The sequence below is a fragment of the Anopheles marshallii genome, chromosome 3, assembly GCF_943734725.1.
Source record: "Anopheles marshallii chromosome 3, idAnoMarsDA_429_01, whole genome shotgun sequence".
NCBI lineage: Eukaryota > Metazoa > Arthropoda > Insecta > Diptera > Culicidae > Anopheles > Anopheles marshallii.
Window position 1 is genome coordinate 83136978 of NC_071327.1, and position 24721 is coordinate 83161698.

The window sequence follows — 24721 nt, forward strand, 5'->3', positions numbered from 1 at the left end:
CGGATTCCTTAAATTCTTTTTTATCGACAGAACAACTTCAAGAGGTCTAAGCCTGCCATTTCTGGCTTTCTTTGGATTTTGTTTACCCGTAGCTGGATAGTCAGTCCTGTGTACCGGGGATTAGTCGGAATTTCGGACCGTTCCTGTCTTGCGAAGACCGGCACCGCTACCAGACACCATCGGGCCGCCCCGGACGACTTAAATAGTGTGCAATATAATTTTCGTTTCAAGTATGTACTTCTCTATTAACTCTGTATCCACATGCTGCTTTTTCGCGCGTATCGTACCACAAACAAAGTGTGTCGAGCTGAAGGTTTCGCTGGACTGAAAAAAGATACAACGCTTTGGGGCCCATTAAGCGTGCAGCTCTTGAGCCTGTTTCTTTTCGATTTTCATTTTCCGTTGAAGCAATCTCTTCTCACGTTCGTATTCTTTCAGCCGGAGGATGTAGCTAAAAGAGAAGAAAAATATATTTAACCGTAAAATTGAAAACACAGCACAACAACAACGTCGTACGTACTCATCATATTCGCAGTTAAGATAGTCGTGCTTTTCGTGGGCGCATTTGTACGCCCATGGCCATACTTTAGTTCGGCATGCACGGTACTCTATCAATTTGTGGGCACAGTAATCCCGGGCTTCAAGGGGTAACTTTGCAGCCTCCATTTCTTCCTCAGTAGCGATCATTACTGAAATTAGTAATTAGCAGGGTTATATTCTGTCTGTGGAAGATTTCTTATGGCAACCTAAAATAGTTTTGTTTGGACGCGCAAGATGAACTCTCGCTGTAACATCAATCTGACATGTTATGTAATTAGATTGTGTGTTTCGGAAAAATATTCCGGTTCATCTTCGCGCAACTGACGCATACGATATCATATATCCATCGTCGGTAACTGGAATGCCGTAAAAGCAAGAACGATTGGCCAACTAGTCGGAAAACTTACCCCGTTCCTTTCGGCCATTGGGAAAGCCAAGGTTCGGATCGAAACTCGGTTCCGTTAGCGGCAGCGGAGTTCCCTTCGGGTTGGTCAGATACAGCGACACGTAGTTACCCATCTTAACACAGGAGCTCCGTGAACGCCGCTAAGAATTGTACAAAATAAGTATACCAAGGATGAAATGAATGAAACTAAATTCAGGTTTGTTTTGTTGCCGTTCGTGATTTCCACATACCTACTGGAGTTTTTATGATTGCTTTGGATTTTCGTTTATTTGACAAGCAACGTTTGACAGTCTGTCTGACGAGTCCATTTTGACACCGAACAGTGGTTCGTGTTTTGCTAATAATTCGTTCGTTTTTAGTATTCTATTTCTCATCTAAGTAATTGAATTACACCTATTGCATGCTCGTATTCTTATTGCGACATTACGAATAAATGAGAGTTACAACATTATAACGAAATCAGTTTTATTATCCGGTTCCAATACAGTCACATTGCACCGCGTACACGGATCTGTACATATATGTGTGTGTGTGGCATTGTGTAGAAAAAATGTTTTGATTTGATGTTCTATGTACGCGGGAAAGAGACCCTGTCTCTCCATTTCATTTATTGGGTTCATCAAAGCGAGATACACAGCATCAAGCGACAGAGATGGAGAAAGCAATGAAAACGCCGTTCCGTTTTAATGGCTGCCGCGAGAAGGTGTAGAATGAAAACGGTGAAATTTTAGTGAATTAATGCAAGAACGATGTGCTAGGTTACGAAAAGCCGAAGAAAAACTGTCCAACTAATCACCACGCACAGGGTACGAGTGTTTTCCAATTGTTTTAGCTGCGGAAGCAGGTAAAATCCATCTCAGAAAAGTATCCAAGTTTTACGGTGTGTCTGTTCAATTCGCTGAAGAAATTCCTCCTGTGGTGCGTGTGCTGTTTGCTCAAGCTCCTAGAAGCGGCGACGATGACCTGCTTCGGAATTATGTTCATGCCAAATAATACTTGTGGTGTGTTCTAGAAAACGAACAGGAAACCTACTCATGTTGCAGGGCCAAAGGTAATTCCTATGACCGTCACTACATCTTGAATCAAATCGTGGCTGTGTGCGTGTGTGTGTGTGCTGAAGGGTGTTAGTATATGTGTGTGTAGCAAAAGAAGTACGCCGTCACTTCTGGGATGACTGTCTGCGCCGGTGGTTTCTCTTTCGGTTTTTTTGTTTGCTAAAATGTTAACTTACAGTTTGTAGTCACGGATCAATCGCTTATGTTTCAACCGAGTGAAAATTACTTTGGCCTGTGTAAAGCATGGGTGTGTACCGGACAGTGTCACTGGTCCCAGAAGTTTGAGATGGTTCTCTTTTCTCGCCAAGAGTGTGTGTGATGAAGGCCAGGACAATATGCTGACTCTGCTGCATCATAGGATGAGTCTAACTGTATCTGTAATGCAAAGTCCGACTCCGGTGAATTAATCCTTTTTCTAGTTTGGCAAAAGCAATTGATATTTGTCGATGGTAAATTATGACCAACATAAACATCAAGAATATAAAACATGGTGGGTATTTTTCTTCTTCTTAAGTCGATGTTTTTTCACGACACGGCACGGGAATCCAGCTTCCTGTGTCTGCCCGACTTCGATGACCAAATTCGTGACTTTCCTTACACAAATACCGCTAAATTTATGGACCAAGAACCTTGGCCATCTGTCCTAATGGTGCGTTTAAACTAGTAATAAATGTTCAATCGTGGGTGTACACAATCTTGGCGGAGATGATTCTATCATGTGTTAAATAAACTGATAAACTGTGTTTTAAAGTCTAATCTTTACTAAACGTTATTACGCCACAGAAGTTAAGAATAGATTGGCGAGCTCCAAATATTATCTCATATTCATTGTATCAATATCTTTTTCTGCTAATTTTCTCTGATCTGGTACATTCGTGAATAAGTTGCTCCCTCTATCAGCTACGCAACACTTAGCCACCCGCTGATTAAGATGAAAAACTAGCCATTACAACTATGATGCGTGAAAAATAAATTGACGGTATCGATGAATGATACACTATATCTAGAACAAACAAAAACCCTCTCATGAAGAATACAGAGCAGTTAGTTAACGTCTGCCGTTTGGTTTTGGTTCTTCTGCTGACTAAGACGATGCTTCCAGAAGGCGCTTACATGTTTGAACTCCCTTCTCGTTCTCCGATGTTGAGAGCCTGCTGGAGCCATCACGGCATCGGCTCAAACGCAGACTCCACTCGTACTGGTTCGCGAGAAAGTATCACATTCTCTCCGGAAATGTGCGTCGTATGTTACAATGAACGCCAGATGCACGCATCTCACTCTGCTGCATGCTCAAGCTCGCGTCAAATTGTTGGAGCACTGTAGTGTTGATGTTCGTTGATGGTGGCCTGTGCTCTTTTTACTGTCGCGGTTGGTTCGCACCTCACACCAGTGTCGGGGGCAGCATAAATTTGGGGTTGGCTCAAAAAATTCAACATCTACCCAGCTTCCTGGCAACCAATAACAGCTTTGAACCGAATTGCTTGTCCAGGGATCCAACTGATCTACCCTCCTTTCCGTCAAGCCATACACCGAACACCGGTGTTCCATGTACAGTACGGAGCAATGTATTATTCATGGGCAGATAGAAATGCAATGCAATCCGAATAATGACATATGAAACTAGCCCTGTGACTTCGTTGAATTGCACTGGTTGTGTGGTGAATTTGGAACAAACGGGCAGCCTGCTACACGCTCTTTTGTAAAGTTTAGAAGGAAAGGAAGCGTGGATAACGGCTAACCAGGCATGCTAGACGAACAAACTCCACCAAAACGAGACGGATCAGAAGGCTCGGCTGGTGGATGAGAATGGCAACTGTGAGCAAAACATACAGCTCACACACATACATACTGCCCGCGTACACATGTGTGCCAATGAGGAAGGGGCGAAAGGAAGGGTTGGTAGTGTTGCTGCTGGTTATGTGTTTTTGTATTATTAATCATGTACCCGTTTGGAGCATTTATTACAACCAACACATAAAATTACGAGTACTTTCATCAAATATCGATTGCGCACGCCGGAACAGGGAATAGAGAAACAGCAGAAAGAGAGACATTATGAGATGCGAAGTAATTTAATCTGATTTAAATATTACCGTAAGAGAACACATAATATTATTCTTTTTTATTATGTTCTGTATGCATATTGTTTAGATGTTTAGTCGACAGATGTGTTTAAATTTCGTACTTTTTGTAGTATATTAGTATATATATATATATATACGAACGAACGTTGATATATGTATATATATATATATATATATGTTAAATATCGGACAGTAAATGAAATATTACAGTGCTTTGCTTTTAGATTCATTCTGATCGTTTCTGTTGCATTTTAATATCTTCGTTTGAGATATTATTGTTACTGCAAGATCAGTTCATATCGACCTTCAAGTTGCGAAACTTGTCTTGGCCATTAGTAAACGATATGCTCGTGAAAGCCGATGAAAGTCGTAATGTTCTTTACACGTTAAATTCGCGACGGTTGCAGAAATGCGCTTGAATGAAATATATTTCGTCACACTCGTGTGACTTTGATTTCAGGTTCATACTCTTCTCGTTGTGAATGTATGGTTTGCTGTGTATAATCTCTATGAGATGATCCAACTTCCCATCTGTTCGACATGCTTCGAAGCTTCGTGGTATACCATTTGGATTGGGGCATTTTTCTCACTCTCAAATTGCTGATTCCTAGTCCTACCAACTGTGATGCGAAATTCTGTTATGTGAGCTGTCTTACTTTCATGACCATTCGTCGGCTCTTTCTGTTGTTCTAGGGCATTTGTTTGTGCGAGTGTTTATGCGAGCGCCCGGGAACCCACTGAGGCGGTATAAAACAATGCAGTATGTTTCGCTCGATAGTATGAAAGTCGAAATGATAATAGTGTAATTTCCTATGTTGCAAAAAAAATCCCCTTGAAACGATTTACGATATCTCAATATTACTCTCGTTGTTGAAGCACATGTCTTTCCATCAAAGGCTTATTGTGAAATAATTATAATTTCTTAATTTCAGGTTGATGATTGATTGTTTCGTTGTTCTGTATTTATCTACCGCAAACGTAAGCACCTACGAGACTTAACAATTGAAGATGGATGGATGTCCCTTGAGTGACGGTTAGCGCATCCGAGTTACAATCGAAGTATAAATTCCTTCGGTCGCCAAAGCGCATCTCATAATGGAACTGAACGAGAATCATCACCCTCAGTCGGTAAAACCGACGGATGGTCGTGTTCCACACACTGTAACAGGACCTGCCAGCGGACCAGGGTGTGTTCCAGGATCGGCGACAGCGGCAGCTGCGTCCGCTGCTGCAGCAGCATCGTCTGTCTATCACCATCAGCAGTACTCACAAACCCCTTCGCATCATCTAGCGTCCGGTTATGCTGCTGCCATGATGGATCATCATCATCATCATCATCAGATGAAGGATCCTTACTATCATCATCACCATGGTAGGCACTACACAGATCCGTATGCTGCGATACACCATGAGCATGGGGGTGCTGCGTATCATGCATCACCCCACGGTCCACCACCTCCTGCACCGTCGGCCCTGGGCTCAATGCATTCACAGCATTCCTACCCGCACCACCATCATCATCCGCATCAAAATCCTTATGGGCATTCGTATCATCACCCGCCATCAGCGACCTACCCCGGACCGCAAGCAACGGCTAGTATGCATCATCATGGTCATCATGCTATCCATCATCCGAACCAGCCATCAACGATGGCACAATACGGCAACAGCCCAGCGCAACAGTACCCAGGATATGGACAAATTACTGGAACTACTGTTCAGTTACCATCGAGTGGACACTATGCTGCCGGACCTTCCACGACCCCACATCATCATAATGCTCCTTTGAGTGCAGATGACATTGCGTATCGGGGAGACAAAGACCACAGTGTCATGGGAATGAATGCGCCTGGAATTGAAGATTCTACAATGACATGTGCAGGGCCTGCAATACCACCTACTAGTATCTCGCTAGCAAATCCCGCTTCGACGGTTATTCTTCCTACTGTCAGCTGTGATAGTAGTACTACGACTACTGTTGGCGCAAATAGCGGAAAACGAAAGATAGAAATTCTTGATAATATTTTGATAAAGAAATCCAAAAATACACCATCTGAGGGTGGATTGACTATTAGCAATATGAATAGTAACAGTAACCACACCAATGCATATTGTCAACCTTCAGATCCGGTTCTCAGTGGTGGTACGCACTCATCTGGAGGAGATAGTACCAAGTCCTCCTTTCAAATATCAAATATACTGGATGATAAAAACGACAAACAATCATTGTCCACTAGTACTGTACCCTTTTCAGCATTGGACGGAACCAACGTTACAATGCGACATCATGTGCATACAGCTGGCCATAATGAACGTTCGAAGAAAGGCAATGAATCGAATAATTACCACCATCATGGTAATGCTGGAGGTAGTTCAAATAGAAAGATATCGAAAGCAACGAAGAGTGGAGACCCTTCTAAAAATGATCGTGCTAGTTCGTCAACAAATGCCCCGTTATGTATCATTGCATCTGAAGCAACGTCTGAACAGCAACAACAAACAACCACGACACAACATATGGACTTCGATATATCCGAGAAACTGAAAGAGATGGGAGAGATTAGTGTGAAACCGGTATCCAAAACAGATGCGAGTGCCAAATCTCGCACCAGTGAATTAGAGTGTAATGAGGAGATTTCACTAGAAATAACCAAAAAGGATGCAGCTATGCGTAAGGTTTCGAATCTGCGTAAGAACATCAAGGAGGTGATGGACGATAATCAACTGGATGCATCTACCTTGGCGGCGCAGCGGCAAGAGTTGGAACGGTTGGCACGTGTTCAGGAACAGCAACGAATCATCCGCGAAGTACAGCGTCAGCTTGCTCTGGAACGACAAACGAACAAAACCGAACAGAAAGTGATGCAGTTTTTGCAAGGACATGCTTCGATTCTGAAATCTCAACAGCCAAGCACTTCCAATACGACAGCGAGTGCTTCAGGAAGTGGGATCGCCTCTACGACTCCAATACGTGTCGGGTACGTTAAGAATCCGTTCGAAACACGCGGGCGTCCTCCGAAGAATCGCCAACTGACCATTTCTACAGCTACTACTTCGTTACTCACAACGACCACTTCGTCTTCCTCGACAACGATTGCGACGACTAATTTAACTCCCTCTGTCAGCATTGCTCCAGTAAAAGCATCTTCATTGGCATCGACGCTAGCGGGGACTAGCATCTCATCAACGATACCAGCATCTGCATCATCTCCTACAGTCATTCCAGTGCGTACGTTGGAAGAAATGGTGGACACTGAGGAGGAGCTAGAACCTGAAGATGAACCTGAGGATGAGGATGAAGATAGCGAAGGCGAGGTGATTGCTTTGCCAGAGAAGAAGGAAATAGTGACAATCGACAGCTCGTCTGACGATGATTGTATCGTGCTTTCGGATGATGATGAAGAACCGGAAGATGAATCGGATGATGATCCGCAGAATAGCGGTCTTCACGTAAACGACACTTATAATGTACCGGATGAGCAGGGTCGTGTTGTTATCAATGTAGGACATGCCGATGGAGAAGACGACATATTTCTGGCACCGCAAATTGCACGCATCATCAAGCCACATCAGATTGGTGGTGTAAGGTTTCTGTTCGATAATATTATCGAATCGATCGAGCGGTACGATTCGTCGACTGGCTTCGGGTGCATATTGGCTCATTCGATGGGGCTTGGTAAAACATTACAGTTAGTTTGTTTCTGTGATATATTTTTAAGACATACCAGCTCGAAAACGGTTCTTATTATCATGCCTATCAACACACTTCAGAATTGGCTGAACGAGTTTAATACCTGGCTACCAGAGGATGCTGAGAACAGTCCTCTACGGAACCACGGCGATGTGCGTGCTCGTAATTTTCGAATACACATCTTAAACGATAGCCACAAAACGCTCAAGTCACGCTCGAAAGTCGTGCTGGAATGGGCCAAAAATGGTGGCGTACTGCTTATTGGGTACGAGATGTATCGTTTACTGAGTCAGAAGAAGATGACAAAGAAAAAGAAAAAGAAAAAAGGAGCTATACTAGAGGAGGAGAAAGAGTCAACTGAAGAACAACGTAACATGTTCGACGATATACACGAGGCGCTTGTGAAACCGGGCCCGGATCTTGTTGTGTGTGATGAGGGTCATCGGATAAAGAATTCACATGCGAGCATCTCGGTTGCGTTGAAGCAGATCAAATCAAAACGACGTGTGGTGCTGACGGGTTATCCGCTACAGAACAATCTGCTCGAGTATTGGTGCATGGTAGATTTTGTACGACCGAACTATCTCGGCACGAAGACGGAGTTTAGTAACATGTTTGAACGTCCAATTCAAAATGGGCAGTGCATTGACTCGACTCCACAAGACATCAAACTGATGCGATACCGGGCTCATGTACTTCACTCCTTATTGCTCGGGTTTGTTCAACGGCGATCACATTCAGTGCTGCAAACTTCGCTGCCACAGAAAGAAGAGTACGTACTGTTGATACGTATGACCGAGTTTCAACGTAAGCTCTATAGCGTATTTATGAACGAGGTAGTACGAACAAAGGCAGTTCCGAATCCACTTAAGGCTTTTGCAGTGTGTTGTAAGATATGGAATCATCCGGATGTCCTGTATAATTTCCTCAAGCAGAGCGAGCGAGATTTAGATCTAGAATTGGAAGAACCAGAACCACCAACCGTACCAGGGGTCGGTAAACTAGGAGAAAAACCATTAACTGGAATTACGCCTGCAACATCAGGTACTGTCACTCCAATGGAAATCGATAATGGTGGAGTTGCTATCAGTGTTGCTAATGACACCAAAGCGAACACGATGGAAGTATCACCGACATTGTCCACCGTAACAACATGTGCTACTAAGGTAGGTCGTAAAAACGCTGCAGTACCAAAACCGGCTAAACCGCTTGCTTTGAAAAAAGATGGCACACCACGGAAACCTCGTACTTCTAAAAAGGCTGCGTTGAATAACAAATCACAAGCTGTGGGAAAGGATGGAAAAATCGTACCAGCAGCCACTATCAGTCCAAGCAATGTAAACAAGGATCCAAATTCGATATTAATGGACACGACTGCGGCACCCTCTGTAACATGTCCGAATATTGAAGAAGGTGGTGTTGCGTCCGATTTCACCAACAACGAAAGGCTGGTGAAGCAAGAAGCAGATGGACACATGTACGCACAACAAGCAATTGGTTCACAATACCAGGCAACTTCTGGTATTGGTGTTTATGATTATCCGGCTTATCCTGGTTCGAATCATATTCAACCAACTCATACTTATGGGGATTATAATCAGAACATGAACAACATGATAAGATCAGATCAAGCAAATACTTACGGCAACACGTATGATGTTACTGGTGCAAATGGACAGTACAGCGGCGATCCACCTGTACCAGCCGCTGTTGACCCCTACAATAATAGCTATGGTAGTAACTACTATAGGAATGATTACTCCAGTTCCTACAGTCAATCTTCTGTATATGGGAATGGCGAAACAGGAACGAACAGAACTGCAGTATTTGATCAGAATCAGTATCCCTACGGGACAACTACCGTCGAAGACGTAAAAAATTTGCAATATCCCAGCAATGGTGGTGCTTCGGGAACACAAAACTCGCAACCTAACAACTATTGGAGTGATAGAGGTAACGCTAATAATAGTAACACTTACTTCGATCAGCAACAACAGCCATCCGTTTCCAACGATACTAATGGTGGAACAGGATCGTCTTATGCAGGATACAGTACAGGATATGAAACAACTAACGGTACTCAAGCACAAGTAGCCGAAGATCCAAAGGATAGTTCTGTTTTGTACACTTATCCGAGTACACCACAGCATACTACATCATCAACAGTCGATGTTCCATCTCAACCAGCAACATCGTATGATAGTTACAATTCCTCTGGTACATCACCAGAGAATGGATTACCGAGATGGAATGGGGAACAGTCGAACAATGGTAATGATACTTCTGTTGAAGCAAACACTGAACTTTCCCAAAGTCAAACAACAGATTCAAAAGGTAATAATCCAGAAAATATTCCTGGACCTCCACTCTCCGCAGATACAACAATAACTGTTGCAGAGTCTACGCTGGACAAGGTGAGATGTAATTCAGATGTCGCTATTGTAACGCAAGAACAAGCTAATGCTCAGTACGCGAATCAACCATCACTGGAAGATCTCAAAGACCCTGTCGAACCTGATCCATCCGACGAGAAACCAGTTTCGGATCCATCAGAAACAATTGATTCGGAAACGAAAGAGATCGAAAATCTAAGAGTGGTACATGACATTAAGCAGGAGATCAAGGAAGAAACTGATACGAAAGATGATGTCAAACCAGACAACCAAATAAAAGAAGAAAAGGAAAGTGGAGTGACCATAAAGAGCGAGATCAAAATAGAAGAAAATAGTGAAACAGTACCAAGCGGCGATGCGTATGGGATAATAACTGATGATGATTTGAAACAAGAAACCTCTTTCATATTATCAGAGGATGTAAAGCTAACCAAAAATGAGCAAGTGGCCAAATGTGTCGAAATTAAACAAGAGAAAGAAAAAACATTTACCGATTGTACTACTAACTCATTAGACGAGAAAATGATTGAGATGGAGATCAACCAAACCCCCATCGAAACTGAGCTAGAAAAGAACGAAGACGATAAAGCACAAGTGAAAACTACAGAAGATGAAAAAAAAGAAATAGAGGAAGATGTGACGGTAGTGGAGAAACTTGCCAACGACAAAGAAACTTCGAAAGATGATTCTACAATCTCGGAAGAAGGCGTAACGAGAATGAAGGAGGAGAAAAATGAATCTACTGCCGTTGGAAAAGACATGTCAACATCATTCGCTATTACCAAGACGACAGTGAGCTCTTCTACGACGAATATTGCTGTCGGCACCAGGGAAGGTAAAGGAAAAGACGCAAAAGATGAAATTCCGTATGAATGGGCTTTCGAGCTAATGAAAGGATACATGCCAGATTTGCTAGAAAATTCTCCAAAAATGGAGATTTTCTTTTGCATACTAGAAGAAAGCATCCGGTTGGGCGATCGTTTACTTGTATTTAGTCAAAGTTTACTAACGTTAAACTTGATCGAGCGCTTTCTGCAACGTAACAAGATTCCTGGTACTGAAACCTACTGGTCCAAAAATAGTAGTTATTTTCGTAAGTATACGTAATTATCTTCCTGGCATTTAGCATTGGTTAAGAAAATCATTGCATTTTTATCAAATTTTCCAGGACTTGATGGTTCGACTGTGGCTCAAGAGCGAGAGAAGTTGATCAATGAGTTCAACTCCAACCCAAATGTTCACTTGTTCCTTGTGTCAACTCGCGCTGGTTCGCTGGGTATAAATTTGGTCGGTGCCAATCGAGTGGTAGTGTTTGATGCTAGCTGGAATCCCTGTCACGACACGCAGGCCGTATGCCGTGTATATCGCTACGGCCAGAAAAAGCCATGCTTCGTATATCGGTTGGTAATGGATAACTGTCTTGAGAAGAAGATTTACGATAGGCAAATTAACAAGCAGGGCATGTCGGACCGTATCGTGGATGAGTGTAATCCAGACGCGCATCTGTCTATGAAGGAGATTACCAGTCTCTGTTACGACGATGGTGAGGACGGTGAAATGAAAGATTTTAGTGAGGAGAAGGATAAATTCATCGACATTGTTATGCAATATCTGTTGGAGACACACTCGAAGAAGCTGACGAAAGCACCGTTTGCACATGAGAGTTTACTAATAGACCGGAAAGAAAAAAAACTGTCGTCAGCAGAAAAACGTCAGGCACAGCGAGGATACGAACTAGAAAAACAGGCAGCAACCAAGCCGCAATACTCGTATACATCCATGGGTACTACTTATCGGGCAATACGTACATCTGATGGATCCATTATCCATCGTCCAGTTGCTTCGGTAAGTACGATTTCAATCCGATATCGGAAGTAGACATTGTTTACCTCCACTAGCTTTAAATTAACGGTTATTTTCTCAATTAAACAAGGTGCGTCCAATGCAGTCTGGAGATACTAACAAAACGAATCTAGCGGGAGCACGTCCAACTCGTTGGATACCGGCAGAAGTGTGGCAACGTCAAGGCATGACAGCACAAGAGATGACACTTCCAATCGGTAGGTACACGATAGTGATGAAAATTATGGCAACGATATAAAAACATTGCTTTTCTCTCTTTCATTTAGATGTTGTGATTCCTACCAGCTCTGCAGACAAATCGAATATTGTACTAAAGGCAGGTCAGAAAGTAATGGTGCTTAAGTCGCCGAAGGGTATATACATGCAGCTGGAAAGTGGTAAAATTATTGCTATTCGAACAGCGTTCAAAGTGGGTCAAAGCAAGGATGCACCAGCAGCAAAAGGAAGTATTATTACAACCACGCCGACCTCATTGACCGGTCGTAGGACGTCTAATCTATCGTTCAGCACTGCGAAAGCTTCTTCTACTCTACTGATATCCAAGAATGGCGCCGGTGGTAGTAGTAGCAATACGGGTGACCTTTCTGAAGGAAACTCATTGAGCATAGCGTCCAACTCGGATGATGACGAAAAATCCGATTCCAGCATTCTTCCACTTACGATTAACGACGATGGCGATAGCGAAAAGGAATCGATGAGTGTAGACGACTATCCTGATAAACCCGTGTCCAAAAAAGATACCGACGTTGAACATATCGTAAGCGAAAGAACGACGGACACGATGATGAGTAGCACGAGCAGCACAAGTAATAGTAGTGGGATGACAGTACCCACGACGGCGTCGTCCTCTGTGTCATCTTTTACGAATGCATCTTCTGCTAAAAGTGTTAGTGCACCGATGAGTGAATCGATAGACAAATTCCCAATGATACAGTCTGCTTATTCCCTAGCTCCGCAAGCACAAAGTCATGCCTCTCACCGTTCAAGTTCCGGCGGCCTACCATTGCATGCTTCTCCATCGACTACCGTCACCATTGATGACGATTCTCCTCCGATGAGAGAAAAAATGACGTATAAACCCAACCTGGTCGAGCGTAAAACAAAATCAACACCTTCCACGTTGAAGAACTATCGTCATAAAGCAAGCAAAGTTCAAGAAATGAATGCAACAAACACGACAGTCGCACCAACACCGACAAGCAGCGCTGTTGTGGTCTCGGATACCAATGTTGTCACTACAATGGTGGTTAGTCATTCGAGCGTCCCAAACGTTATTAATAGTACTCTGGGTTCTAAGGCAAAAGAGATTACAAAGAACAACTCAACCAGTAGTGTTGCTACACCTGAAACGTACAGTGTGGATGCCAGTGCGAATACGCTCAAAAGTATGTATCTTCCAACAAAGATGATAAGCGGTGATAAGGTGTCAGCAGATCAAACGACAAATAATATAACGACGGAGACTACTAAAGTTTTTGGTCATGGAATCGGAACAATTGTATACTCAACGACTGCTCACGCGATTCATTCCGGTAATAAGTTACCTATTACAAGTACTACTGCATCGTCATCCTCAGAACCGATGACGACTGGTTCCGAACAGTATTCTGCAAGTCATCAGACAATCTCTGGCGGCCCTCTCACAAGCTACGGAGGACAAACGACACCAGTGACAGTATCGTTGGTTGAAAAGAATCAAGGTCAACAGTCCGCTGCTGGTCACACTGGCGTGGCTTTCCCTTCGACTTGCAACACCTCGGCGGGAAATAGTAGTGTTGGTAAAGAATATCCCCCGTGGATGCCGTACGGATCATCCACCGGAAGTTCTAGTCCTGGATCTGCAAACAGCACGCTTACGTCTCATTATGGCCAGTTATCCCAGCAACAACAACACATGCATGGCAACTTTTCACAACAGACGCAGCCCCATTATCATCCGATGGGTGGTCCGATGCAGCATCGATTACCTTATGAACCACCCACTCATACTCATCATCTGGGATTGCATCAACATCAAACAGGTGGTATTCAGTCTTTACCACCGCCGCCACAATACGAGTCCAGTTTAAATTATCTCGAAAAAACTACATCCGCATTGATTAACAACCAGAATCAGAGCGAATTTCAAGCCTCATTAAGCAGCATTACTCGTTCTCCCACGCCTACCGATGGGTACATCGACTACAATCCGAAACCAACAACCGTAGCAACCGCGAAGAAGGTAGTAGCTGGTAGTAAAAACAAAATGCCTAAGGTTCCCAAAAACGATTACAATGCTGCCAAGAAGGCACTCAATAAGCGGAACAATCCATCACCCTACACACACATCTCATCATCGTCCGCATCGTCTTCTCCGTCCGCATCGCCGGCAGTAATGAATCACACCCAAAATGTTACTACCATTCCAGTTCCATCAACCGCTGTCCCTAGCACATACCATAGCTATCACACGGGAGCAGGAACTGGACCATCGCCGGCAATGGCTTCGGTAACACCTGTTTCTACGATAGCTGTCAATCCACCTTCCGGTCTCTACTGCGATCAGTACGGTCAACCAACTACTCAACATTCGCAACAGTTGACTGGAGGATATGGGTCAAACGCCGTAATAGGAGCCTTAGCTACAGGAGAAAGTACGAATAACGGTCATGTACTAGCATCACCGCAACCGTCAACCGTAGGTGGCTATGGAAACGTGCATCCTCCCATGTCATCATTTACTGGTAAGTTTGAAATTGTAATTAAATAAACTGCAATAAGCGAGTAAGTTTTTTTTCGTTTTTTTGATTATTCATGTAAAAATAATGTACTTATCTTATTAAGCTAATCTCTAAAGTCATAATCATTTTGTGGATTAGAAAGTTTGTTCCTCAGAAAGAATGACACAAAAAGACCTTTTTCTAAAAAACTAATTCTATTTTTGTGCGTAACTAACCAGGATAACGTTTATTTTTGCTCGCATTATCGCATATTTGTTCATTATTGCATTTAATGTGGGTAGTTTGATTGTTCCGGTTTTGTACATGTGTGTGTTGTCTTTTTCTTCTTTATTTGGCTGTATGGTGTGGTCCATGTGTAGGTCCCTCATACACATCAACCAGTAACAGCACGACATCTACGACTACCGTTCGTTCCAACTATTACCAATCAACGGGTGTCACCGAAAGTAGCAGCATTTCTGCAGGAATGAATTCTACTACACAACAAACATCAATGCTCTCAACGGACACGTCAGCTGCAGGCTACTCACAACACTCGACAACGGAAATACAGCCTCATCATCGCCCCGTTTCACCGTCACAAACCATTGCACCATATTATTCACAACCTCAGGCCCCGATAAGCTCGACGACGTCTTCCAGAAGCAGTAGTGCAAGAGGATCTTCAATTGCGTCACAACATCAAGAGCATTTTACACATAATATGCAACAAGAACAACAGCAGCATCATCCTATTCAATCACAACAGCACACCACTCATCTGCAGCATCCACCACCACAGCAAACAACTCCGGTGCCTGCAGTTCATCCCGACTATTCAATCCATACGCAGTCAGCGATTCCTTATGGGCCGATGGGAGCCACACCGATTCCGCCTAATGTTGATGTGGGAAACACTTCCTCAAACGCCGCTCCTCCAGCCAGTGTGTACCATCAACAGCATCATGCGTCTCATCAGCAACCACTACAGCAGCAGTATCAACATCTACAACATGCTGCAGCAGTTTCTACCCCAGGATCCTATATACATTATTCTTCAACGCCATCATCTACTGCAGGATACGGTGTTCCTACGGTCGCCGTCGCGAGCCAAAATGCTACGACCACTACCAATACAACTGCTTCTACCGCATCATCGGGTTGTGGGGCTACCGGCAGTACCACTAATGGATCCGCTTTCCATCGCCCGGAAAGCGCGATGACGATTGGGAATGTGGCATCCTCCCCTGCTGTAGTCCCACCCGTATCCACTTACGACACGCCGCCGACGTATATTCCCGATGCAAACACACCAACCGCAGCCTATCATCAGTATCATCACGCACCGTACCAGTCGTCCCAGTACCATCCTCATCACCAGCCACAGGGTTACTATCCTCCACCTCCACCGCCACCGTCATCGGCCTACTCATACTACCCTTCATCGGCAGGAGCGTACGGAACGGGCCAACCACCTCTAACCAGTCACGGAATGGCACCAACGGACTCACAATATCACACATATCCACCTCCCCCACCGGTGTCAGCAGCAACTCCTGTTACAGCAAGCAACTACAGCTATCCACCGTACCCAGCGCAACCAGGTGTTGGTCAATGGCAATAAGATCGGGATAATCGGAATTTACATAGAGAAGCAAAACATTTGTGTTTAAGCAAGATTTGTGCGTACGTGTCTAGCTAGTCTACAAATGTACATATGGTAATAATGTATTTGTATCCTCCCACTTGTCGCATAAAAAACTTTAACCGTTCAGCAAATAGTCGACGATCGTTGTGTTGTTTAGTACACCAAATGGTATTAGAAAGCCTACCGTTACTAGCAATTGCAAACTATTACAATTAATACTACATGTTGAACCCTATTAATAGTACTATCTGTACTATTTCTACAATTACACACCTATAATAATTAGTTACGAAACCAACCTATCGACTTATCGAATGCATAGCTTGAGCGGCACATGTTCCTATATCGATCATCTGCAAATCGCATATTGCGGTAACACAATAAAAATGAAACCGATCAGAATACGAAGTAACCATTGAATCAAACACCAGTTTTGCTTGTAATTATCTATATTTAGGAGCTAAAAAGTTTACGAACATTGAAATCTAGGCCATATGTCCATAACACCGTTGATTCTGCTTAACCGCTGTGTGAGCACCAAATGCAACAGGTGCGATTTCAGTATTATTTCATTGGGAATCACTACACCACAGATACGTTGGTGTCTTTGTCGATGTCGTGCATGGAGTATTGGTACTTCAGTGTCAGTAATCGATTGTATATATCTGCATATATGAATGTTTTGGCTGTAAAGAATGTCTCGGAATACACAAATTAGATGTAGTCGTAAGCATACACGCTAGAGCCAGTGTTTGAAAAAAAGGAAGTGCACACGCTAGCTGCAACGTATATGTTAGGCACATATCAGCTAGATTCAATCTGACTGAAAGTTTTGAAATTAAGGATTCTTGCTGTGCAATTTAAAATTGTCCATAGAGTATTATGAATGGGCGTTACGTTTAAGTTGTATTTGGTTCAAAATGGAGACTCTCTCTCAGATGCTCTTTTCTTCAACTACCAACAGTTATCGTATAGTATGTATCTCGACAAGGTCATGATAGCTTTATGTTTCGAATCGTGCTAGAATGCGTTTCAAGAACGTTTAGATGTAGTGAGTCGTAGCGTTATAGAGTCAAATCAAATGTTTGAACATTGGACTAATAAACACTAGCATCATTCGTTTGCTATAACTCTGTAATCTAGCGATTACAGATAGATCTTGTGGCAATCTTCCATAACAAATAAAGTAGCGATCTGGTAACTTTCGACATACTCGATTTAACCAAAATTGTAGACTAAGCAACTATATACTTACATAAATCAAACCATCGCGGATAGCAATTGCTGTTCTGTGATACGCGGAATGCATGACGCCACCGAGTTTGATCCAATTACATGTTGATGCAAAACTCCAACAATGATAAGCAGTATACTAATTCAAAAGTGATAAGGCTAAGTGTTGTAAACAAATGAAAATATAAAGCAAATATTAGCGTAGTGCTGCAGCTTGCACTATATGACACTGTATGACGAATTAAAATAGACTACAATTTTCAGAAAATAGAATACAGTTGAATCATTAGAAAACTAACTTATTGAAATGTAATGATTTGTTTATGTTAGCATTATTATTAATTTCAAGTACCTTTAAAGGGAGATATTTTTGTTCGATAAGATGCGGTGTGTCCAATCGGACCGAGGGAATACGGTGTTTTAGCATTAATCGTAGAATGGAAACAAAGCACATTATTAAATTTGCTCCACAAACTTTCCAGTAATGGTGCAAAATGGAAGGAAAATATCAAACGATGATATTTCGATTGCATTTGATTATTTAGTGTGCTGAGTTTAGCTAAATTGAATGAAGAAAGTGATTATGCAAGTGAAACGCTCTTGATTGATGATGCACGAGAGTGAGTCGTGATTCTTAGCTACACTTAAAAAAGAAAACAATCCTATTGCAGCAGGAGGCAAATCCAATCGTAAAAGACAACTAGGTTGTTCAGCGTATTATCCGTCGATAGCTAAATGCAGCACGAAGGCAAAAACCAAACGAAACCCTTGGCACTTAACACAACTAATCGCTTGATTTTGAAACGGTTCCACAAGCTAGTTCCACAGCAGGAAGTAATACCATTTGTAGTATATGAAGTGTACGCGGGCATAATACAGGATATTTCAACTAAAAATTGAAGAAACATCACACTGTATGGTGTGTGCGTATGTTCGTTCGGTTTAGGGATACATCTTGAAATGCAGTTAGGACTGACTACTGTTAATCCATATACATACAGCTTTGAGGGTGCTTGTTTTTGGCATTTCTAGTTTCTATACCCTACTCTTTTGTGTTTTACAATTTCCAATTCTATTCCTGCGTCATCATGTTCGGTTGTATAGCGCGTTTCTTTTTTCATTCACCTCTCCTCGCAGTACGCGTTGTACTAAAACCCCAAGTTTAACGGTCGACTACTCAGAATACTAATGAGGCTTTTATGTTTTACAATAACGATCTTATACTGCTGTTTGTAGATATATTCTTCTTGGACAATTTGAATTTACTGCTTTATTTAATTGAACGAGTAAACCTTGTACTGTATCATGAACAAAAGCTGTGTTTATGTCGACCTTACGTATGATGCTTGCGGTCAACAAAACGAAAGATAGAGAGAGCAACAAAGAAAACTACCCGTGTATCATAACTTCCACGTTATTAATGGTTTAATATCCGCTTAGACCGGTCATTCGTGCGCTTTCGTCCCAAAGCCATGCAGCCACTTCGTCGTTCCTTGCGTACTGGCTTAGCTTTTGCTCTCGGCAGTCGCTAAAATACGAACATACGAATTAGCTGTTGTTAAAAACAGCAATGGCCTTGAAAATAAAAATACTCACGCGTAATAATTGCCGCTTTCCTCTTTCAAATCCTCGTCCAGTGCAGTATAGAGTGTGGTCTGAGCCCCGGAAAGTGGCGTTTTAAAAGCCACCCGCAGTAACGGCTTCACCAGTTTGCTAGTGGTCGGAGGATAAACATCATAAAAAGGATGGTTTGAATGTGTTTTTGTTGAACATAGTAAACTTACTGATCAAAAAGAAAAAAAAGGGAACCCATGTGACGGGGAAGATCCGTGTCGACAGTTCCGGGGTGAACGGCGTACGCGTTTACGCCCGTACCTCGTAGTCGTTTGGCCAGTTCACGAGTAAACATCACATTGGCTAGTTTGCTTTGGCAATAGGCTGTCACCTGGTTGTACGAATGCTCACTGTTCAAGTCCTTCCGGTTGATTTTACCGTACTTGTGCGCAAGACTGGACAAATTGATGATGCGGCTGGGCGCTGCTGCCTTGAGCTGATCCATTAGTAAATTCGTGAGCAGAAAGTGACCAAGATGGTTGACTCCAATTTGCTGCTCGAAGCCGTCTTTAGTGAGTGACTTCGGGCATGCCATCACGCCCGCATTATTGATCAGCAGATCCAATCGTTTTTCTTCTTCGAGGAACCTGTCCAAAAAGGACTCCATGTATTTGAAAAAATGTGTAATTACTACTAAGATAAATTGCTCACCTCTTTGCAAAATTCCGAATCGATTCCATCGACGCAAGATCTAGCTTGCGCACGTGCAGATCACTCATACCTGTTTGTGCAACAATATCATTTCGAGCCTCGTTAGCACGCTCCAGCGATCTGCAAGCGATATACACCTTTCCACCTCGCTTCAGCAACTCTCGGGCCGTTTCTTTACCGATCCCTGTGTTAGCACCCGTTATGAGAATCACCTTTCCATCACAGCGAGTATTCTTCCGAAATTGACCGCCTTCGATGATAAGCCTGGGTTCATATCAATATCAGTTCGAAATTATATAGGTACAATTTGGAAATAACTGCTTCCTCACCTGGCCAGTTTGTAGGTTAGCACCGCCGCAGCCACTCCAATGACGACAGTCAACAACATGTTGTCTGCACTGCTTTATTCTTCCAACTGTTCGAAAAATGGAACTTATTGTTGCGATGATGTGGCCTGCTACTACCCAACGGCTAACTATATGAATGACTAATATGACCGCGAACGCGAAACCTCATGCTGCACGTGCTCGGATTGTAATGCTTTTTTTCTCCTTCCACCCCACGGCACACTGAATGCTGATAGAGAGAAGCCTTTCCGTACACAAACACACAAACTGGTGATTATAATGCTCGCCTTGTTCGTTCGTTGTTCGTGTTCGTGTTCGGTATTTGAACGTACGTTTGTGAAACCTTATCTTAGATGGGTCAAATGGGAGGGGGTGGATTATGGATCGAAATATAATCTGCTTGCGCGTAAAGCAGTGGACGAACTTGGCAATGAAACATTTGTGTCGGCGTGAGCAATGGCTTTCACAAGTGTGTGAATGCTGTGCGTCTGCTTCAAAGCAACAAATATGCGCCGGAAGATTTACATGAGGGATTTTCGATTAAATAATTACATTCACCAAAGTTACCTAGATAACATATTACTTTCAATGTTAAAATCATACCTCTCGTCGCGTACCGGGTAGTAAGCCCTGCGTTCGTAAATATTATTTTAATTGGTACCCTGATGATCATGCAAGCATGCGGACAATCGAATCTTAGAAAATAGGACGGATTTTTTTGTCATCCTATTTTGCTATCCACCGAAGGGGTTGGTATTACCCTACGTTCTTGTATCCTAGATTGGAAATATGTTGACAAATGCTTCCTCTATGAACCACGAGGAAGTGGCGAAATAGTAGTTGGGTAGGAAAGCCTATGAGACCTTCAAATGGTTTCGGATCATACCTCACGTATGCAGAGTTATTGCAATCATTTGCCCACATTAGTATTATTATTCATTCCTCAATTTCATAACAGCCGTTGCTTCGTAGTAACCGGTACAGGAAGTGGAAAAACGTTGAGAAAGGTGAACTTCATTCAGTACCAAACTACCAAAATCAAAATTTCCATACAGTCGCAGTATTTCACTCGCATCGAACGTCATACGTTTCCGTTCTGCTTCTTTCTCGTTGACGACTTCTGTCTGAGATACCCGGAACATTGAATTAATTAACGTGACATGTAGTTTCACCTGTTCGTACTTCCTCTGCATTAAACCCTTCGATACGAAATATTCGTAAATTTGATTAGCAGCTGCTTGCAAAACCGGTGATTCTATTTTGGCATAAAGCACATCTACACTATGAGGATCATCGTTCATGTACTCCAACCCTCGGATTCGAATCTCTAGCGAACCGTTTTTTTGGAGTATTGGGCTGTGAAGGAGAGTAGATACATTGATATTATTGTGAATTATAAGTTGTAAGCTTCTCTAAGAGTTCGAGTGTACCTTATTATAGATTCTTGACAATCCAATAGTATTTGTGCTGCATTGGCTCTATCCTCGTTGTCCATCAGACTCATCGTGCATAGGGTTATGTGCAATTTATCTGGCTGTTGAAAAAGAGACTCATCAACGCTGAACGCGCGGGGCAGCTTGTTGACGATTTTATGTCGAAAATCAAGGAACCGCTTAATCACCTCCGGTATGTTTAATGGCACCGAAAGGAAATGGGTAAATTGTTGTTTGTTTCGTGCCCCTATTACGATCAGTTCGATTCGCGATCGTGCAATGGCTACCGATTTTCTCGAAGCGGCTGTAACCACTATGTCACCCGTAACTCCTTGTTTGGGCACACGTATCTGGGCCTTCGTTTCGGCTTCCAATCTTTGGCGGGTTTGTCCTTTCGCGCCAATGATCATCGCATAGAATGCCCTAGAAACAAGCAAAAAGGACTATATATTGCATTTTACTGTTAAATGGGCAGTAACTTACGGGGGAACATGGAATGAAGTTTGATATTTGCCATTGTTGGTTACTTCGATAGCATATTCCTCTTCACGATCGTCCTCGCCATACGTATCTTCTTCCACATATGTTTGTGTTTGCTTGAGAGTCTCGTTGTGCGCTATCGCTTTTGTTTGATTGACACGATAACACCGTGTACCGATCCACATGACTTGAGGAGATATAACGTCCATCTGGTTCGACACAATTTCTTGATTGCAGTGAGCTCGTGCAAATAAAAAAAACCTGCGCTGTTGCAGGATGCCTCTGATTACGAATGTTGTACACAAATGCCCCTGGTTTCGTTTATTATCCCAAGAAGCAATTTTTACCCGACAACTAGATGTAGCCTCCTTCCCCTCCCCTTTAACAAAATTCAGACCGAGAGGCTTAAAGCGGCATCCGTTAAGACATCCCGTTAGAAGCGTTTAACGCGCTGAAGAATAGGCAAAAACATAGACCTCGTGAGCGTAACAGCCGCAAAAAAATTTCACGCATTTTGTATGTAGGATATATAATGTATTTTACGAGGAGAGCTTAACGGGCACAAACGTTAAGCTCTCCCCGTAACAAACACGAGTTTAACGGGCACAAAATTATGTATCCTCCATACAAACACGCGTGACATAATTGATCATCATTGTAGAGGATACATATTTTTACGCCCGTTAAGCTCGCAAGGTATGTGTTTTAGCCTATCTGCTTCCCGTTAAGCGCTTCTAACGGGCTGTCTTAACGGACGCCGCTTATACCTATCAGACTGAATTTAGTTTAAGGGGAGGGGAACGAGCAATTTAAATTGTTTCTTGGGAAAAGAACCCTCCACAATTAACGTAGTGTCAACGACGCGATTGTTTTGTGTTGAGGGTTATCCTCGTGTGCTGCCTTCGAAATCACGCCTTTTTACGACAGTTTTAAGGATGAAAATAAACGGCAAAAAACGGTTAACTGAAAGAGAAAAGATGGAAAAACGAGAACGCAAACGTCATCTACGGCAGGACCGTCTGCTCAATCGTGTAAAACAGGAATTTGAGACACTCGTCAAGGAAAGAGCATGCACGGCGAAGGTGGAAGTTATCCCCGTTGGTGAAGCGGAACATGTTTCCACGATCAGCATCGCCGTACCGGGTTCGATCATGGATAACGCACAGTCCCCCGAACTGCGGACATATCTGGCTGGCCAGATAGCACGAGCCGCTTGCATATTTCAGATCGACGAGGTGATCGTTTTCGACGACTGTGGTCTAAGCAATCAGGTTACAGATCGGTTAAACACGATACAAACAACTGAAGGGTCAACCGCTGCGCGACGCTGTTGCATACAGCTTGCCCGTATCCTGCAATACCTCGAGTGTCCGCAATATCTTCGCAAGTACTTTTTCCCACTACACAATGACCTCAAGTTTAGTGGATTGTTAAATCCGCTGGATTCCCAGCACCATCTACGACAACAAAGTGAGTTTGTATTCCGCGAGGGAATCGTCACGAATAAACCTACCAAAGGCAGTAATGCCGGTTCTTTCGTGAATGTTGGACTCCTAAATGACGTGTTGGTGGATAAGACGCTAGAGCCAAACTTGCGTGTTACGGTAAAAATGCCTGTGTGTGCAGATTTGAAATCAAAGAAGATACGAGCAAAGGTAGTTCCACCTTCACAGCCCCGTCAAGAAACAGGTATCTACTGGGGGTACACCGTTCGAATTGCGAACTCTCTATCAGAGGTATTCACGAAAAGTCCATACCGTGGTGGGTATGATATGACCATCGGCACTTCAGACAGAGGTACGAACATACACGACTTGGAACCAAGAAGTCTTTCATACCAACACGCACTCATCGTCTTCGGGGGTGTGCTTGGTTTAGAACCTGCGCTTGAGAACGACCAGAAGCTAACGGTTGATTCAGTGCAGGATCTGTTTGATGAATTTGTCAACACCGTTCCAACGCAAGGTTCCCGCACCATACGCACGGAGGAAGCTATTTTGATTTCTATGGCGACATTAGGCGACAAACTTAAGCCCGTCAATGCTCCCAAACCTTTCACCAACTTTGATGCCATCCCACAAAGCCAGGACACAGGCATTAAACAGTACGCTTTCAATGAAAAGCGCACCAAAATAGATGCTACGGGTGCATTGAAAAACGCGAAGTCTGTAGCCAACTTATCCACTCGGTCACTATTGCCAAACCCTCCGACCGTCGACAAGTACGGTGATATGTCACGTTTCGATTAAGCTCCGTTTTAAGTGCTTGTATAGCAACAATAAAGATTTATTTGTGGTGCATTACTCCCCCGACTGTCCATTGTTTAGGGCGGCCATTTCGTTGCGTATCTGGATGACAACCTCGGATAAAGACTGTGGATGAACGCCGGCTTCTAGCAGTTTCACACAAATGTCGAGCGTTTCTGGACTAAGGCTGGTATTAAGGAACTGTGAGATGTTTTGTATGTTGGCGCGAACCAATTGCGACTGCTGAAGACGCATATACAGATTTGTGTTTCCATGATTGCTGCTTGGTTCAGGCATGTTTGAGGAATGAGCGAATGCCTGTAAAAAAGATTTAAATA

General features: G+C 43.1%; 5 protein-coding genes across 5 annotated transcripts; 2 read left to right on the forward strand and 3 right to left on the reverse strand.

Moving 5' to 3' along the window:
* Positions 1-354: 354 nt before the first annotated feature.
* On the reverse strand, positions 355-4966 carry LOC128713268 (NADH dehydrogenase [ubiquinone] 1 beta subcomplex subunit 7). Its single transcript, XM_053808125.1, has 5 exons — positions 4932-4966; positions 1174-1241; positions 948-1088; positions 521-689; positions 355-451 (listed from the first exon to the last, which is right to left on the reverse strand). Exons 1-5 carry the CDS (start codon positions 4964-4966, stop codon positions 355-357), a joined length of 510 nt encoding a protein of 169 aa, XP_053664100.1.
* Positions 4967-5180: 214 nt separating this feature from the next.
* On the forward strand, positions 5181-16355 carry LOC128711902 (uncharacterized). Its single transcript, XM_053806792.1, has 5 exons — positions 5181-11262; positions 11338-12014; positions 12103-12229; positions 12299-14755; positions 15112-16355. Exons 1-5 carry the CDS (start codon positions 5181-5183, stop codon positions 16353-16355), a joined length of 10587 nt encoding a protein of 3528 aa, XP_053662767.1.
* A 2682-nt stretch (positions 16356-19037) lies between these two features.
* On the reverse strand, positions 19038-20265 carry LOC128713269 (retinol dehydrogenase 11-like). The gene is made up of 5 exons (XM_053808126.1): positions 20207-20265; positions 19878-20141; positions 19397-19813; positions 19209-19325; positions 19038-19140 (listed from the first exon to the last, which is right to left on the reverse strand). Exons 1-5 carry the CDS (start codon positions 20263-20265, stop codon positions 19038-19040), a joined length of 960 nt encoding a protein of 319 aa, XP_053664101.1.
* Positions 20266-21156: 891 nt separating this feature from the next.
* Positions 21157-22346, reverse strand: LOC128713270 (activating signal cointegrator 1 complex subunit 1). Its single transcript, XM_053808127.1, has 3 exons — positions 22141-22346; positions 21655-22080; positions 21157-21580 (listed from the first exon to the last, which is right to left on the reverse strand). Exons 1-3 carry the CDS (start codon positions 22344-22346, stop codon positions 21157-21159), a joined length of 1056 nt encoding a protein of 351 aa, XP_053664102.1.
* A 726-nt stretch (positions 22347-23072) lies between these two features.
* Positions 23073-24386, forward strand: LOC128715927 (putative methyltransferase C9orf114). Its single transcript, XM_053810849.1, has one exon. The coding sequence runs from the start codon at positions 23073-23075 to the stop codon at positions 24384-24386; it is 1314 nt and encodes a 437-aa protein (XP_053666824.1).
* Positions 24387-24721: the final 335 nt, after the last annotated feature.

Excerpts from the sequence above, each read along its gene's own strand:
- LOC128713269 (XM_053808126.1), bottom strand. The coding sequence starts at position 20,265 with ATGTTGTTGACTGTCGTCATTGGAGTGGCTGCGGCGGTGCTAACCTAC. Across the intron at positions 19,814-19,877 it reads ATTCGGAATTTTGCAAAGAG|GTTCCTCGAAGAAGAAAAAC; the intron begins GTGAGCAATTTA and ends CTTTTTGGACAG. Across the intron at positions 19,141-19,208 it reads GAAAGCGGCAATTATTACGC|CGACTGCCGAGAGCAAAAGC; the intron begins GTGAGTATTTTT and ends TTCGTATTTTAG.
- LOC128715927 (XM_053810849.1), top strand. The coding sequence starts at position 23,073 with ATGAAAATAAACGGCAAAAAACGGTTAACTGAAAGAGAAAAGATGGAA.
- LOC128713268 (XM_053808125.1), bottom strand. The coding sequence starts at position 4,966 with ATGTGCTTCAACAACGAGAGTAATATTGAGATATC. Across the intron at positions 1,242-4,931 it reads GAGAGTAATATTGAGATATC|ACAGACTGTCAAACGTTGCT; the intron begins GTAAATCGTTTC and ends TGGACTCGTCAG. Across the intron at positions 690-947 it reads CAATGGCCGAAAGGAACGGG|TAATGATCGCTACTGAGGAA; the intron begins GTAAGTTTTCCG and ends TACTAATTTCAG.
- LOC128713270 (XM_053808127.1), bottom strand. The coding sequence starts at position 22,346 with ATGGACGTTATATCTCCTCAAGTCATGTGGATCGGTACACGGTGTTAT. Across the intron at positions 22,081-22,140 it reads ACTTCATTCCATGTTCCCCC|GGCATTCTATGCGATGATCA; the intron begins GTAAGTTACTGC and ends GCTTGTTTCTAG. Across the intron at positions 21,581-21,654 it reads TGTCAAGAATCTATAATAAG|CCCAATACTCCAAAAAAACG; the intron begins GTACACTCGAAC and ends TCTCCTTCACAG.
- LOC128711902 (XM_053806792.1), top strand. The coding sequence starts at position 5,181 with ATGGAACTGAACGAGAATCATCACCCTCAGTCGGTAAAACCGACGGAT. Across the intron at positions 12,015-12,102 it reads TCCATCGTCCAGTTGCTTCG|GTGCGTCCAATGCAGTCTGG; the intron begins GTAAGTACGATT and ends CAATTAAACAAG. Across the intron at positions 12,230-12,298 it reads AGAGATGACACTTCCAATCG|ATGTTGTGATTCCTACCAGC; the intron begins GTAGGTACACGA and ends TCTTTCATTTAG.